The 16,128-nt window shown below is 36.2% G+C and overlaps 1 protein-coding gene across 4 annotated transcripts; it reads left to right on the forward strand.

Moving 5' to 3' along the window:
* Positions 1 to 26: 26 nt before the first annotated feature.
* On the forward strand, positions 27 to 9,719 carry LOC103702478 (AT-rich interactive domain-containing protein 4-like). Of its 4 annotated transcripts, none has more exons than XM_008784925.6 (16): positions 27 to 1,204; positions 1,409 to 1,567; positions 1,696 to 1,887; positions 3,638 to 3,691; positions 4,327 to 4,415; positions 4,490 to 4,778; positions 4,875 to 4,931; positions 6,059 to 6,090; positions 6,303 to 6,438; positions 6,519 to 6,692; positions 7,180 to 7,815; positions 7,897 to 8,034; positions 8,175 to 8,273; positions 8,709 to 8,809; positions 8,919 to 9,009; positions 9,419 to 9,719. In XM_008784925.6, exons 2-16 carry the CDS (start codon positions 1,424 to 1,426, stop codon positions 9,542 to 9,544), a joined length of 2,358 nt encoding a protein of 785 aa, XP_008783147.4. In that variant the 5' UTR covers positions 27 to 1,204; positions 1,409 to 1,423; the 3' UTR covers positions 9,545 to 9,719. The 4 variants fall into 4 exon arrangements, with proteins under 4 accessions (XP_008783147.4, XP_008783156.4, XP_008783173.4 ...); XM_008784934.6 differs by having other exon boundaries at positions 132 to 421; XM_008784951.6 differs by having other exon boundaries at positions 177 to 650.
* The last annotated feature ends 6,409 nt before the right edge of the window (positions 9,720 to 16,128 follow it).

The raw sequence follows: 16,128 nt of genomic DNA on the forward strand, positions 1-16,128 counted from the left end.
TGATGTTATACCGCCAAAATATAGCCGTTAAGAATCGCACGTACTTGTTTTTTCTTATCCCTTGCCAATAATTTTGTCTTTATTGGGATCTTCGTTTTAGATAAAGTAGCCCCGGAGGGACAACAGAATGCAACAACGTCTATTTTCACTCACGTGACTCCGGCGCTCGAGCACGTGCGTCGCCATCCCCGTTCCCAGCGACCAGTCCAGGAACAATCCCACGAACTAAATCCACCGCGGTCGATCCAGAGATCCGGATCTCTAATCGCCTATCATCCCTCGATCCATCGAAGGATTCGATGTTTTTTTTTTCCCCGATTGATTTGAAGAGAGAGAGAGAAAGCGTGGAGAAAGGGAGATAAAAAGATCGGGTTTCGTGCAATAACAGCAGCAGTAGCAGTCATGGATCCAATCGAAAAAAGTAAGAAAAGGAAGAAGAGGAAAAAAAAGGCCCCGGAAAAATCAAACCCACTTCGATTCATTTAAGAATTTCCTACAACAATCTCATCTTTTGCGACTTCTCTTGCAAAATAAACACAAAAAAAAAATCTTTTATGGCGAAGTACAGCAGGGGAAGCGTAGTGGAAGAGTATAATAACGTGGTGTAATTATAACACGTTATTGTCACAGATCTCTCCCCGAATCTTCTGGTCGTTCTCTCTCTCCACGGTCTTTTATTAATTCTTTTCAAAATTTATTTATTTTTTCTGGGGCTTGGATTCTTTAATTGGTCTCTCGCTTATTTTTGTTTGGTTTCGGTTTTTCTTTCCAGTTTCGCCAATTGATGGATTTTTTCTCTTTTTTTTTTATACTCCAAAATCTCACCTTTTTGTTTTTCTTTTGTATTGGTTTGACTGCGCGTGAGTCCATCGGGTTCGTTCGCGAGATTTAACGATGATGGTATTGGGTTCGTCTTTTAATTCGGGTCTCGGGTCTTCCCCTTTTTTTAGGATTATTATTATTTCTTCTTTGTTCTTATTTGTGATCTTAAGGAAAGGTCGCACGGTGCTAGGGTTTGTTCTTCCCTGTTTGTTTACTTTACTCTTCGTCGCTTCTTTGCCCTCTTCCTGGCCTCCGTCTTCCTGTTCTCCGACCTCCTTTCCCTCAAATCCATTGATTTCCCGTCGGCGACGTCGGTTCCCGGTCGATTTGTCGCGATTGGAGGGGTTTTTGAGGCGTTTGGACGAGGAAATTTTGGATATTGGTGAGGGAATTGATCTTTTTACGGATTTTCTTGGGGCCGGGGATTTTCTTGGGGCTTGGTGGTGGATGTCGAGCTTGAATTTGGGGCCCGGTGGATGGGAGGGGAGGTGTGGAGGTTTTGATTTGAGAGGGAGATGAGATAATGGGAATTTTTATATGCTTTTTTTAGTTTTTTGGTGAAAGTGCTTCTTCTTCTTCTTCGCAGTGGCATGCATAAAAGATGTTTCAAGCTCCAAGTTTTTCGAAACAGGGCTGTAGGCTCATTGCAGTCTCATGCGGGAAGTTCGCCGAGAGGAAAAGGGAGCAGGTGAAGCACCAGCCTTCGTATCCTTTCCCCGAGCTTGTATCGTCCGGCCGCCTGGAGGTCAGGTTTTTTTTTTTTTTTCCCCATGAATTCAAGATTGCTTTCTCAGAATGTTGTTGCATTCATACTCTGGAACTGGTGGGATTTTCTTTGGCCTGATTTTGAGTGAGTTTCCTGTGTAAATGCAGGTTCACACTCTTGTTAACCCGACATTGGATCAAATCAGGGATGCTCAGAAGTCATTGGATCCAAATATTTTGTACTTTCAAGGGGAACAACTTGAGAATGAAGAAGAAATTGGTTCTCTTGTTTGGGGAAACATCAATGCATCGGAGCCTCAAACATTTAGCTCCCTTATCGGCCCATCGTTACCTACCATCGTAAACTATTCTACAATTCTGAAATTGTTATACTATATTATAGTTGTTATTGGAGCCTGCATCCTGTTCTTTATGGTTCTATAAAACTAATTTGAGCATAATGTGTAGATACAACAAAGTTGGAGTTATATTGTGTGTTATGTTCATTTTTGTATTGAGATATGCATGGTCGATAAATCTGCTCGACTTAAATCACTCCTAGTTTGATTTGGGCTAAGTGTAGAAGTGGCGGTAAGTATGGTTCATTGTGCTGCAATTTGGTTAACTGGAAACTCCTGAAATAGCAGCTGTTTCCTTTACATTCTTTGTTTCAAAGTAAGAGAGATCCTAAAGCCAACACATTCCTTGGTAATTCTGTAGCTTGCTTTTTAGCTATTCATATCCTGTTTCAGCCACTTAGATGTTTACCCAGAAACGTAGGTTGTTAAGGCATATCTAACACATTGCTAATCTTTTGTTAATTTTCTTTTATTAATATGACATAAGTGAGACAGTTTCAATTTGAGACAAGTATGGCTATCATGGTTTGCACTAGGTAGGGTATAGCATCAGTCAAATATGATTATTTGCACGGAGCTGATATTTTGTCCAAGTTTTTACAAACTGATCAATGGCATTGGCTCTGTTTTTCATTATGAGAATGCTGAAGTTCGTTTTCTTTTCTTATCTTTTTTTTTTAAAAAAAAAGGAAAATCAGAAGGGAACAGAAATGGTAAGCCTATTAGGTCAGTGACAAGCTGAAGAGTGACCTGGTGCTATGCGGTGTAACCATTTTGTAGTGACAAAGAACTCTTGCAATTTTTCTTGCCATCCTCCACTTGGAAAACACCTGAATTCATCTTATCATTTTTTTGTCTTTATTTCTTTAATTATTATTCATGAATTACAAATAACCTGTCGATGAAATTTCAAAAACTTCAAACAGAAAATTTATTATTAAAATTATTCTCATACCCTCTATGTTATTCTATTTTATCAGGATTACCATTTGAGGGAGAAAATATACCTTGTTATTCACTTAGATACTACTAAATGCTACTACTTATAGCCAGAGAAAAAAACTAATTGAATGTTTACTGTCAGGCTTTGGGTTCTACTGATGCTACCCCAGCAAAATACTTGCACCTGAAACAACATAATTATGTACTAAAAGACACAGATATCGATACTTTTTGGTTCAAACATTTATATTTGGATGATTACATTTACTTCTTCGAGGAGGCATCAGAAGCCTTTACAAGAGAAATTATATCTTTTACTTCTCACCTAGTGGATAAGCTTTTGCTAATTGTGGCAGATAAATGATTAATCATGTTATATACATTAATCTGTTCGATCTTCAAGGGATAACCTTTTTGTCTCAATAGATGCTGAAGCATTAAACAACCTTTTTCATTTGGTATGCATTTGATTTGGTTGTATTCTGAGACTGGAAGCGATCTTCTTTTTTTTTTTGACCTATGCAAGGCACATGTAACCATCTCCTTGTTGCATTTTATATTTCTGTAGTCTTTTCTTCTCTTTTTGTTGATAAAATATTGAAATTTTTTCTTGCAACTTGTTTTAGTGGTTCTGGTGTTCTAACACTGTGTCTTCATTGTCATTTTTGCTACCCACCCAACCAAATGGGTACATATACTGCTTCTAGGTGTACAGCATATAAAATAATTGATTATATGGGCATTTATTATGGTTTGTGCACAATTTTATACCCGCCTTTTATGTCTGACAAAATGAGCTGTGGTTGCAGGTTTATCTGGAGGTCCCAAACGGTGAAAAAATTGCACAAGCACTTCATTTGAAGGTGATAGCTGGGAAATACCACTGTGCATACTTTTTTTACTACATTCTATTGTTTGTCTGTAATATTTTTAAATTGACCTTTTGTTAATAAAAACCACTCTATTTATCCTGCATTAAGCAGGTATTCACTTTTAAACAACTTGCTACATGGCCACTGATTGTTGGTGATCATTAGAACTACAACTGCACCCTGCTATTGCAGGTCAGGGTGTGAATACTGAAAAAGGGCTAGGAGTTTAGTTTCCCTTTCTTAGATATATACAGCTTTTCGCATGGAGGCACCATTATTTCTGAAGATCTAAAAAGTTACATTTAAATTGATTGGTTGATTCTCTCTCTCTCTCTCTCTCTCTCTCTCATGTAGCATTCATTTTTCTGATTATTCAATATATTTTTTTGAAACATACTATTTAGTCTAAATGATATTCACTTTCATGCTCCTTTTTTGCATGTGTTTGAGGCATTTAGGTGGGTGGGTTGTTGGGAAATGACACCCTTTTGTGATTTCAGATTTCATCTAGATATGTTTCTAATAGATATCAACAGACATTCTTTTTTTTAGTGTTACTGAGTTCATCCTCGATCATAGTGCTTAAATTGGATGACATGTTGATCCAAGGCATTTTTGTTTGTCAGGGAATTCCATATGTGATATATTGGAAGAGTGCATTTTCATCTTATGCAGCTTCTCACTTTCGCCAAGCATTGCTGTCTGTTGTACAGAGGTACTTTTGCTTCCCCCACTCCATGACAAATGAAGTTTATGTTAGCTTCATTGTTCTCTGTCTTTCTTTTGCAGTTCATGCAGCCATACATGGGATGCATTTCAACTTGCACATGCATCTTTTCGGCTATATTGTGTACGAAACAACTATGTTTTGCCAGCTGACAGCCAAAAAGTTAGTGGGAAACCTGGGCCCCGTTTGCTGGGAGATGCTCCTAAGATTAATATAACTCCTCCAGACAAAATTATGGATGAAGAAAAAGAAGAAGAAGAGGAAAGCTCATCTGATAATCTACCTGCTATAAAAATATATGATGACAATGTAGATACAAGATTTCTTGTTTGTGGATTACCATGCACATTGGTAAGTTGGATCTCTTATCTCTCGAGTCTACTGCTTTCTTAGTTGATTTGTCAATTTGATGCTTAATGTGTATTATTTAATCCTATCTTTTTCCAGGATGCTTGTCTGCTGGGTTCCTTGGAAGATGGCCTTAATGCCCTCTTGAACATTGAAGTAAGCATAATGAAGTAATAGTTATTTAACTGGTTAATCTGGTTAAGCTGAAATTCACTAAATAGTAGATCCAAGTCATTCTTAGAATCCTAGGATGGAACTAGTATTCTTCTGTGTGAAGCAGAATAATTAGTCAAGCTGTGCTGGCATGCCCATGCAGGGGCAGAACCCAGTTGGTATTCGTTGACAGTTTTTCCTCTTTCCTATATACAGAGTTATCACTTTTCCATAATGAAATTAATAAACATTAAAAATACAAGGTTTCAGGAGAACTATATATGTATATGTCTATGTATATTATATGCTTGTATGACAATGCAAATTGAGGAGTGTCAAATTGGCAGAAATGTCGGTGTGTAGAGGAGACAGTTTTTAAGAATTAATTGTTTGTTGTCTTTTAAGTGGCGTGTGATTTTTGTCTTTACTGTTAGCTTGGTGTTTTTAGTGACTGGCAGTAAATTTTAGTTAGTCTAGTATACTATTTGTGTCAACAAACTGCATTAAATTAGTGCAACTTATTATCTCTTTATTTTGCATTATAATGAGAAGAAGGATTCTAATAGAGTTGGATATATGCAAAAATAAAACTACAACAAGTCAGCAGGTTGGATGCAACATGAGTGTGTTATAATTGGTTGGCAATGTGTATATGGTAGAGTTATTTTCTTTTATGAGTAATGTATGTTTTGAACATTCATGCTCTCTATGCATGGGAACCACTTTTAGACAAGGATTTAAGTGCCTTGTGCTGACTAGTGGCTGGCATGGCATGTGTCGTGCTGCATTAAAATAAAAGGAGGGGAAAAAAGTGGACTTTTTGGCTTTCTACTGGTTGTAACTAGATGTCTCGATTCGTGACCCTGCGATGTGCAGGGTATTGTGGCACACATGCATGCCCAGAGCCAGCAACAGACTGGCACAAACTGGCACTGGAAACCTTACTTCTGGATCAAATAAATGGTTTCTAAGAAATTTGTGCTAATGCATATCAAGTCTAATGGAATAAAGATAATTCCTTTTTTTGATTGCTTAGAAATTGTTTCAGTTGCTCCCTCTGTTTCTCTCTTTCTATGCATTAAGAAATGGCAAATTATTGTTGCTCTAACATTTTCTTGCTGCTGCTTCAGATTCGTGGGAGCAAACTTCAAAATCGAATCAGGTATATTATGCAAACTAATGTTACCAGTTTTTTTGCCAATCAACCAATTATATGCTTGAGTGATCTTTATAATTATGTATCGCAAAAGTTCTTCAGTGATTTTTTTTCCTTTTTTTTATAAAAAGAATGTTTGATGCCTTATAATTATGTTTGCATTTCAATAACAAATCATGCTAACATGAGTTGATGAATGGTATTAAAATGCCTGACAGTGCTGCACCCCCTCCTCTTCAAGCTGGGGCATTTTCTCGTGGAGTTGTGACGATGAGATGTGATCTCACAACCTGTAGTTCCGCTCATATCTCACTTTTAGTGTCTGGTAGTGCACAAACATGTTTTGATGACCAGGTACAAGTTCAAACTGTTTTCTTTTGCTCATCGAGTTGTTAACCTCCATGATTCTTGAGCCATTTTCTTCTAATATGCAGCTATTAGAAAGCGAAATAAAACATGAGCTTATCGAGAAGAGTCAGCTAGTTCGTGCTTTTCCGAACTGTGAGGAAAGCAAGCCTTCTTTGTCTGAACCTCTGAACTCTGTTTCTATAGCTTGCGGGGCTCCAGTGTTTGAAGTTTGGATGAAGGTTCCATCTTGGGCTGCTCAGGTTGCTTTTTTGCTGACTGAACTTCTGACTCGCTTCCAAATATATTTCCATTCATCTGTAAAAATATTATGATTTTATAGTAAAGTAGAACTGGCCTTTACTTGAAATAGTAATTTTTTATTTCTGTCAATATTGTAACTTTTGATTCACTTCCAATATGAATTGATGCTTTCCGTTCATCTGTAAAAAGTATTATAATTTTATAGTAAATTAGATCTGGCCTTTACTTGAACTAGAAAATTTTTATTTTTGTCCATTTTTTTTTTGAGTGACAACCTTTAAATTTTCTACACTTAACATTCTCAATAGCTGAATCTTCTCACAAAAAGAAAAAAAATCAATAGCTGAAGATGAAAGCATATCTAATAAAAAATAATGTTGAAATCATGAATCCTTATATTGAACTGATGGTCCCAGTTAGTTTTTTTTTTTTTTTTTAACAACACAATGGCTTGATAATTCAATTCATTTTAATGATATGATACAGGTCTTGAGACAGCTTTCACCTGAAGTCTCTTATCGTAGCTTGGTTACACTTGGTGTTGCAAGTATTCAGGGTATTTCAGTTGCTTCTTTTGAGAAGGAAGACGCAGATCGCCTTCTATTCTTTTGTACAAAACAAGGGAAAGACTTGAGTTTACAAGATGGGTTGCTTTGTAGTGTGCCTTCCTGGTCGTCCTCTCTTATTAGAAAAAGGTCCAGACCTATTCCAGATCGAAAACCTATGACTTATAACAATACTTTGAGTGAGAATGGAGCAACTTTTTTGAAAGATGATCAGGATGTCAAGGAAGAGGCAAGTTTGGTAGAAGGGACTAACCTGTCCTCCATGGCAGTTAAAAAGAGATTGAGGGTTGCTGCAATGAGGCCAATTCCTCACTTTCGGCAGCACAAGTTGCTGCCTTTTTCTGGAGTTCCTCAGATTGATTTGAATGATGGAAATCAGGCCAAGCCTAACCTGCCAGTTGTACCTTCAGTAAAGCACAATATTGTTCCTCCTGCTCCTTCAACACACAGGAAATCCATTTCAAGTTCTTCCCATGCTCAGCAGATAATTTCTTTAAACCCTCTGCCAATGAAAAAACATGGATGTAACAGAGCCCCAATTCAAGTTTGCTCCGAAGTATGTTTTCCAATCCTCTAATTGTGTAAAAGAGCATGCATGTTCCTGCTTAACCTTTGTTTTTTTTCTTTTGTCTTATAGGAAGAATTTTTGAAGGATGTTATGCAGTTTCTAATCCTTAGGGGGCATAGTCGACTTGTTCCCCAAGGAGGAATATCTGAATTTCCTGATGCCATACTTAATGCAAAGCGCCTGGACCTTTTCAATTTGTATAGAGAGGTTTGCTTTTGTTCTCACATGCATATACAATATATAATTCTGCTTTGTGGTTACAGCATACATGGCTTGACTTAGGCGATCATTTATTTCCGTTCTGAAAATCTTAGAGAGTAACAATGCATATGCATCACTTGCTACAGGTGGTTTCAAGGGGAGGTTTTTATGTTGGGAATGGCATAAACTGGAAAGGTCAAGTTTTTTCAAAGATGCGCAACCATACAGTTTCCAATAGAATGACAGTGAGTATTTAATTCACCTATCTGATTCTTTTGTACAAATTGCTATTAATTCACTAGAAAGGAATTAACTTCTCTATGTATTTCATTTTGGGCTTTTATATCCATGTAATCGTTCATGGCATTTAGTTTGAGTATTTTAGAGATTATGTATTACGGTTTTTCTCTGAATTGTGATTTTGCTATAAATGATGTGCTTAAAAATGACCGAAACATCAGTGAGGCATCTTCTCAGCCAAAATACTTGCGGATGCAGCACATTTTTTGTTATCATTGTTAAGAAAGCAGTCTTCTTAACAATTTAAGCCTATTTTTGCCCTCTCAAACAATGTTGTGGGCACTCGAATTTTCTTGACATCCTCATGTTGCAGCCATGCATAGCAGAGATTTGTTGCACAAACGAACTGATGTCTTGACTACTCATTGTTTTTGAATCAGGGTGTTGGGAATACGTTAAAAAGACATTATGAAACTTACCTGTTGGAGTATGAACTAGCACATGATGATGTGGATGGAGAGTGCTGCTTGCTGTGTCGCAGGTAATAGGCATGAATTCTTTTTCCTTTTTTTCTTTTTTCTTTTTTGGTGGTTATATTCCTTCGATGCTCAAAGCTAATACTGATATCGAGTATTTTGAGTTTGTTACAGTAGCGCTCCTGGTGATTGGGTAAACTGTGGCTTATGCGGTGAATGGGCCCACTTTGGTTGTGATAGACGGCAGGGTCTTGGTGCTTTCAAGGTTTGATCTTTATCAAATCTGTTTTAGTATTTCATAACCTACTTCCCCAGCTTTCAGTTAAAATATTACACTCTCCGCATGCATTTTCTGACCTAGTGTCATTAAATCCTATTGCTTGCTAGAGTGCTCATATGTAACATAATTCCTTTAATCCATTAATATCTGCATTCTGTATGCCAAATTTGAGGTTGTAGCATCGATGGTACTTCATGCATCACACCATTTTTCTCATCATATTTGCATCAGGGGAACTATGCCCTTTTGTATGACAGCACTGATTAACTATAGATAGACCAGAGTGAATATCTTATCTTAAGACTTTACCATCTGTTCATTTTAAAATCTTCTTCGTAGGTTCTTTGAGACTCGTAACTTCGAATCCTCACTATTTGTTGTGGTGTGATGACAGGATTATGCAAAGACAGATGGGTTGGAATATATTTGCCCTCACTGTAGTTTGACAAATTTTAAGAGAAAATCACAGAAAATGGCAAATGGGTTTTCGAATACATCCTCCATTCCACGACACATGTAATCTCTTTCTTTTACTTCCCCCCTCTCTTTCTGCATAAGAGCCGAGCCCCCAGTTTGTGGAAGGGTTGTAATTTGTATAATCCCCATTGTTGTTTCATTAATGTTAGTCTAGGCTGATATTTTTAGATAGCTCCTGAACAACTATACAGAAGGAATATAAGAGAAATGTTCATTCATACGGATGCTGTCAATCCCATCGTTTTCTTTCACTGGTTATAATGCACTTGCCAATGCTCTCAGTTGCTAATGATATCAGACTTAGAATAATTTAACTAAGCTATAATTTATTCAAAATGAAATCAATGAATTTCTAAGGAGATGATCATGAGCTATTTTCTTTGTAGAAACATAGATGGTTGCCAATGATTTTAGATAAAGTTCAAATTATGAGTCTGGTGCATGTCCAGGTGAAATCCAAAAAGGATCCCGATGAGTACAGGTTTGCAGGTATTAGTGGCAATCCTATCAACATGGATGGGACAATGAAAATTAAATATTTCTGCAAGAAATTGTATTGCCGCAAGAGAACATAGGTCTTCCTTTGGAGATGTGAAGTGATTCCAGCTTATGGGAAGAAAGTTTGCGAAGTGATTCAAGTATGCATATTGAATCTCTTCAATTCCATCTCTCCCTCATCAAACCTACTGAAAAGTAGCATAAGGTCATTTTCTAATAATTCCCAATTCTGTTGATAGAACAGCATTGGAAAGCAGACAGGTTTAGCTTTGAACGGCTTGGCACGAGCATCAAAAGTAAAACTAGCCCCATTTGGATACAAGAAATTCCAGCCAAAGTTCATTAAGTTGTTTGTTCTCTTCCTCTGGTTTCATTTAACTGAGCCTCGAGATTTCTTCTTAGATCCCAGAATTCGTTTGAGATGCTACCTCCTTCCTCCAACCTGTCTATTGTGTCGATTTTTTGTGAGAGGATGTTCTTCACTCGTCTTTTTTTTAAACTTTCAGCTCCATCGACTGAGGTTTAAGCTTCTGTCTCAATTTCATGAGGTTCATAATCCATTGCTTCTCGATGTAATTAATATCTTCTGCTTTCATCCATGTATGGCAAATTATGATGTCCAGCTCTTCCTCCTTAGTCCAGCATTTTTCAAATCTAAAATATTTTTATAATCCATTGCTTCTCCATGAATTAACATCTAATGCTTTCATCCATGTATTACAAATTATGCTGTCCAGCTCTTCCTCCCTAGTCCAGCATTTTTCAAATCTAAGATACTTTCGAACTGGTGGTCTTTTGAATACATGCAAGCCAATTGAGACACGATTCAGGCATGAATTTGGAAAAGTTGAAGGAAACTCATGCAGATCGTTGGAAACTTTGTATATATTCATTCATCTAAACAAAGTCGTCTCATATGTAGTCTTGTTGTAAGCTAGTTGCCTTCTGACTAACTAATTTATTATTCTTTTCGACTGTTTGTTTGATATGTTTTTCCATGTGTGCGGCCTTGATCCGCGACTGGCATTTTTGCACAAATAGCATTGGAATGCCTCAAGAAGTTGCCCAGTAATAAATCTTAGCACAAAGATTCATGATAACCCTTTTTTTTTTCTGAAAAATCAACAAATATAGAAGTTGCTATTTATTTATTATTTTATTTGATTAGTGCTGTATAATACAAAATCACAGCTGTTATGTCCTATCACTTATAATATGAATGACTCTGTTTTTTTTTTTTTTAACAGTAATGGTTCACCAGGGCCTCTTTCTTCCTTCTTTTTCTGCTCACTCATAGAGGTGCGGACCCCTGCAAAGGGGAAGGGAGTCGACTAAGTATCTCAACCATTGGCACGAATTTCGCCCATATCCGATCTCTAATTCTTGTTCACCTCGAATGATCATATTGGTGAATTGTGACCACGTACGGTCATGTCGAGTGAGCAAGAGCTCATCACACAGTAAGTTAAAAAAACTATTATTCACATAATAAAGTATAGATGATGATTGGGGATGGCGTGGGGGTTTCGCCTACTCAAAACATAATGTATCAGTATGTGAGGCAGAACGAAGGTTCCTTGCACTTTCAGTTGAAACATAGTCGCACCTAATCTTCTTGTCTTCTGTCCAGTGGGTTAAAACTTAAACGAGATCCAGATGAAGGCCTACCTTGTGAGTGAAAGGCCACAAGGGCGTAAAAAAAATAAAAAATGCGAGGCCCACCTCAAGATATTTAGATCGCAGGGAACGCGTAGGCCACGAGCTTCAACATTTCACGTCGTGGTCATCACATGATGGTGCAATGATTCTTGGGTTGAATTGGTCTTCTGGCTCCTTCGATGAACTCGTCAACTTCATGCCATTTGCATCCGCCGAGTACAAGTTGGGTTATACGTAAAACAATTGGATGCCTGCTGTCCTCTTTGTCTCCGACATCCTTTTCAATCTTTATTTTCAATTTTCTCTTGATATCATATTAGCTTGCGTATCATTATATATTTTTATCTATAATGTATTATAATTACATACATACACGCTTAGGACACCATGTCGCCATAGCTACATGTATATATGTATATATGTATGTATGTATGTATGTATGTATAAATCTTGTTTACAAGGTTGTGGTGCTTACATGAGCTGCAGGTAACTGTAAAAAATACAGAAAGACATAGGTGTCAAGCTTCAAGATTAAGCATGCTGGTTTTTTCAAAATTTTGATTTTATAGATAAGAAGGTGGTTGCATGGATCTCACCTCCTTTTGATTCATGTGCACCATTAGCCCAATGTATGCAATTATTTATTTATTTATTTCTTGACGCATTAGCTCTGCGTGGTGATGGCTGACCTTATTGTTTTTGTGGCACTATAAACTCTCTACTTTATCAAAAACAAAAAAGTAAATAAATCGAGTGCAATAACCAACATCATTTCAAAAGACCACCCATTATGTGATCAATCCACGTCGTACAAATTCTCGATCCTAAGTATTTTCTAGTTGTTAACAAACGTGTCTTAACTCGCATTAAATTTTACTGATCATACTTATAAGAGAAGAGAGACCATGGGTGTATTTACAGTCTTATGGGCACTTCCTCACTTTAAAATGAGATGGTTTCAGTATGTGGCTTCTTTCATATAGTGGTTATAAGTCACAGAGCATCCATGCATTAATAGGGGCTATCAAGCCAGAATTGTCATTGGAGTCTTGGGTGCAGCGTATCTTGAGGAGTTTGGAGATAGAGAGCAAGGTGAGGGCTCTTATTGGCTGCTTTCATAAATATTATCTGAAATGCTCTTCGATTAACTCTAGTTGAAAATTTTATATCCCCATTGTCGGTACGAGATGTCAATGGCTTGAGCACCCAGAAGATTAGAGATTAGAACAATATGCTTTTGAGTAATATATAATTAATTTATTTGTTTGTTTGCCCGAATAATATGATAGCAATATGTCATTACTATAATTTGAATCCTTAGAGATGCCAGCCAGCTAAACTCAACAAATATCGCCTTGGCTTTCTGAACATTAGTATTTGGCATGTGTGATGCACATGAGAATAAAAATATTTTTCAATCCGTGTAGTTCTAGAGCATAGCCTTGAGATGAACTTATTAGCATATAGAGAGATGAAATAACTAATCTCAAGCAATTCAAATTAATGTGATATTCAAAGAAATAATCTTGATAGGCATATACTCAAGCATGGATACGTATATAAATAAACATTATTTTTACTTATATTTTCTTATTTTTGGTGCATTTAAAGAGGGAGAGAGACTCCAAAACTAAAATCTGAAAAAGATATACCTTGTTGCCTTAGCAGACGCTAGTCTAGATGACACCCAAAGGAGAACATCCATCTCGAGAAACTCTATATCCTCAGAATTACTTATATTTTCTTTTTTTTAGAGAGATTAACTTTGACTATATCGTAAAGGCATCAATTTTTCTTCTTAACTTTCTGGGAGAGAATCCGGATTCCGAAAAAATTAGCTATATAAAAGATTTCGGCTGCAAATGAAGTTGAATTTCAAATTGTTTTTATTTTAAATACTAGATCTTAACATGTAACATGCACCGAAAAAGTAAAAAATAAAAAATAAAAAAACTTAGCATTCGAAACCTTTTGGAATGCATAGGCCGTGGAGCCCAAGAAACAGACTCTTCTTCCGTAGATATTTCAGTCAATGTAGATGGAGAAACAAGTTTTAGAGGTATTCATGATAAATAAATAAAAGATAGAGGATTCTAGGAATCCCATTGTAATTGTAAAAATTATAGATAGAGATAACTCTAAAAATTATGTTACTTGTTATAAATCAAACATAGGCTGCAAGTTGGAGAATTAAATCAAATCTTGGGATCATAACCCAAGGCAACTCAGAGGTCAACATCTTGGGCAGTGGTTGGGGCAAAGTCAAGTTGGCTACAGCTAACGTGACATCACCAGATTTATCACCCTGGTTTCCAATATTTTTTTTCAGAAACAATTGATAATAAGTCATCAACCATCACAGTAAATGTCCATCATGCCCATCCTTGTGGGAGGATGGGTGACCCAATATTGGGAAAACAATGATGTATGATTGATGTCCTAAGTAGGTATTTCAATATATGCCAAAACGCAAGTGGAGGTTTATAGATTCATGCACCTCCAACCATCCTTCAATGACCACCAAAACAAGTTAGACAAACCCTTGGGAAAACAATGATGTATGATTGATGTGAACGTTTTTAAATATCTAGAAGAATCATCAGACTTAATGTGTACCATTTTGACCGTTACAGATATACAAGAGAATTACTAAATTCTAACTATTTTGACTCTATGAATAGGACTAGATACAATATACAAAAAAGATCCACCACATCAGAAAGCCGAATTGCGAGTCAATTTTTCAGATGCCATAACTTAGTTATATGATATCCCGTTGAAAGAATTTTTTTTAAAAAAATCAGATAATATTTTGAGATCTACAATTTAGCGTCAACCCCTTAAATAGGCTGAAATTCTATTGTTTGAGTTCAAAATGGATCAGTCAAACCAAAAATTTGTTTTTCGAAAAAGATTTTAACTGAATATACCTTTCTATTTGTACAAAACTAAGCGGAGCAATTGAGGTAAAGTTGATGTAGAAGTCGAGATCTATCCATTGTAGAATTTATTTATTTTTTTTGATTATTTTTGCTAGTCATATTTTTTTTTTGAAAAATACAATCCTATTCATACTAAAAGAGAATCCGATCCGAATTGTATAGGGAAGAATCTCACTATTATTATAAATAAACACTATATACCTCAATTTTAAATCATTAATTAATCAATGAAAAGAAAAGAGAATGTAATCCTACTACTGTAATTTTTTTATTTTTTTAAAATTTTTTTGAAAAATTCTAGTTGCATGAGTTTAAATTCTTCTTTCTCCCTCGTTGGCTCACTAAATTTAGACACTATCTACATTAAAGCTAGATGACTAATATATATTTTATTTATCAAAAATGGCATTTGACATCTCGTGCATCAAAATTTATAGTTTTTATTTTGAGATTCAGAGATCATAGAAAGAGGGGGGGAAGAAGGGAAAAACAAAATTACAATGCATAAGGGCAGGGCACCCTGGCTGGAAGCTTTATCTCCCACATAAACTCCAGCCTTTGTCTTTCTGCCTTTCCCCTGAATTAACACCATCAAACCCTCCTCTTTTTTTTTTCCCACGTACTTTTTATGTACGTTGCATGCGAACAATTTTAGTTCTCGTAAATATCAACTGATCCATATCCAAGCCCAATCCTCATGTGTTCTCAAGACAAATTCAAAATGTTCTTCCCAAGTGAACAGATTAGATCAAAGTCTAAATACTAATTATACATGTATCTGCAACCCGTGTCAAGACCATTGTTACATGGATAACCTATTTTTAACAATATAAAACCTCAGTGACCCAAGTGCTACTACTTAAGCTAATCTTAATCTTTATACAACATGAAAATAAGTTCAATCAACGTGGTCATAATGAACTCTTAACATTTTCCTATATTTTCTCATCCAGCATCCTCCTTATGAAGTACTGTCATAATAGCTATTATATTCGCCATGCACTACCCTATTTTGATTTTTTTATTATTTATCCTCTATTTCTAATCCATACATCCATACAAAACAAAAACTTCTTCTAATATCTACACTACTAGTTCCATAATTAATACCATTACCATATGTTTTCAAGTAAAGAGAGGATCATGAGGTATGAACTATACAAAAGTAGATAGCCCTCTCCCACATATCTCTAACTCGGGTAACTCAGCAAGCTATATACAATAACATCTACATATAGCTTTTTTTCCACAAGAGATAGTCTACATGGACTCATGCCCGAGTAGGGATTGTATCTTTCGTGTGAAAGAATGATTCAACTTTCTTTGTGTGAATTCACCGATGAATCATGTAAATCTTGCTTCGAGCTATATGTAGGGTGATGAATGAGAGAGGTTGGTATACTTGGAGAGCTGTGTAGGGTGTAATCCAATGAAGGAACGTTGTGAAAGAAGAACAATCTTTCTTTTGTGCTAACCCTCGTGCCCCTTCTCATGGTTCAAAAGCTATCCTTTTGATCAACACCAAGCC

Source organism: Phoenix dactylifera, chromosome 7 (genome assembly GCF_051530095.1).
Source record: "Phoenix dactylifera cultivar Ajwa chromosome 7, Ajwa_hap1_PhDact_Kaust_v1.1, whole genome shotgun sequence".
NCBI lineage: Eukaryota > Viridiplantae > Streptophyta > Magnoliopsida > Arecales > Arecaceae > Phoenix > Phoenix dactylifera.

Coding starts and splice junctions, on each gene's coding strand:
- LOC103702478 (XM_008784925.6), top strand. CDS start 1,424: ATGTTTCAAGCTCCAAGTTTTTCGAAACAGGGCTGTAGGCTCATTGCA. Junction 4,779..4,874: donor GTGGATTACCATGCACATTG/GTAAGTTGGATC, acceptor ATCTTTTTCCAG/GATGCTTGTCTGCTGGGTTC. Junction 8,810..8,918: donor TGCTGCTTGCTGTGTCGCAG/GTAATAGGCATG, acceptor AGTTTGTTACAG/TAGCGCTCCTGGTGATTGGG.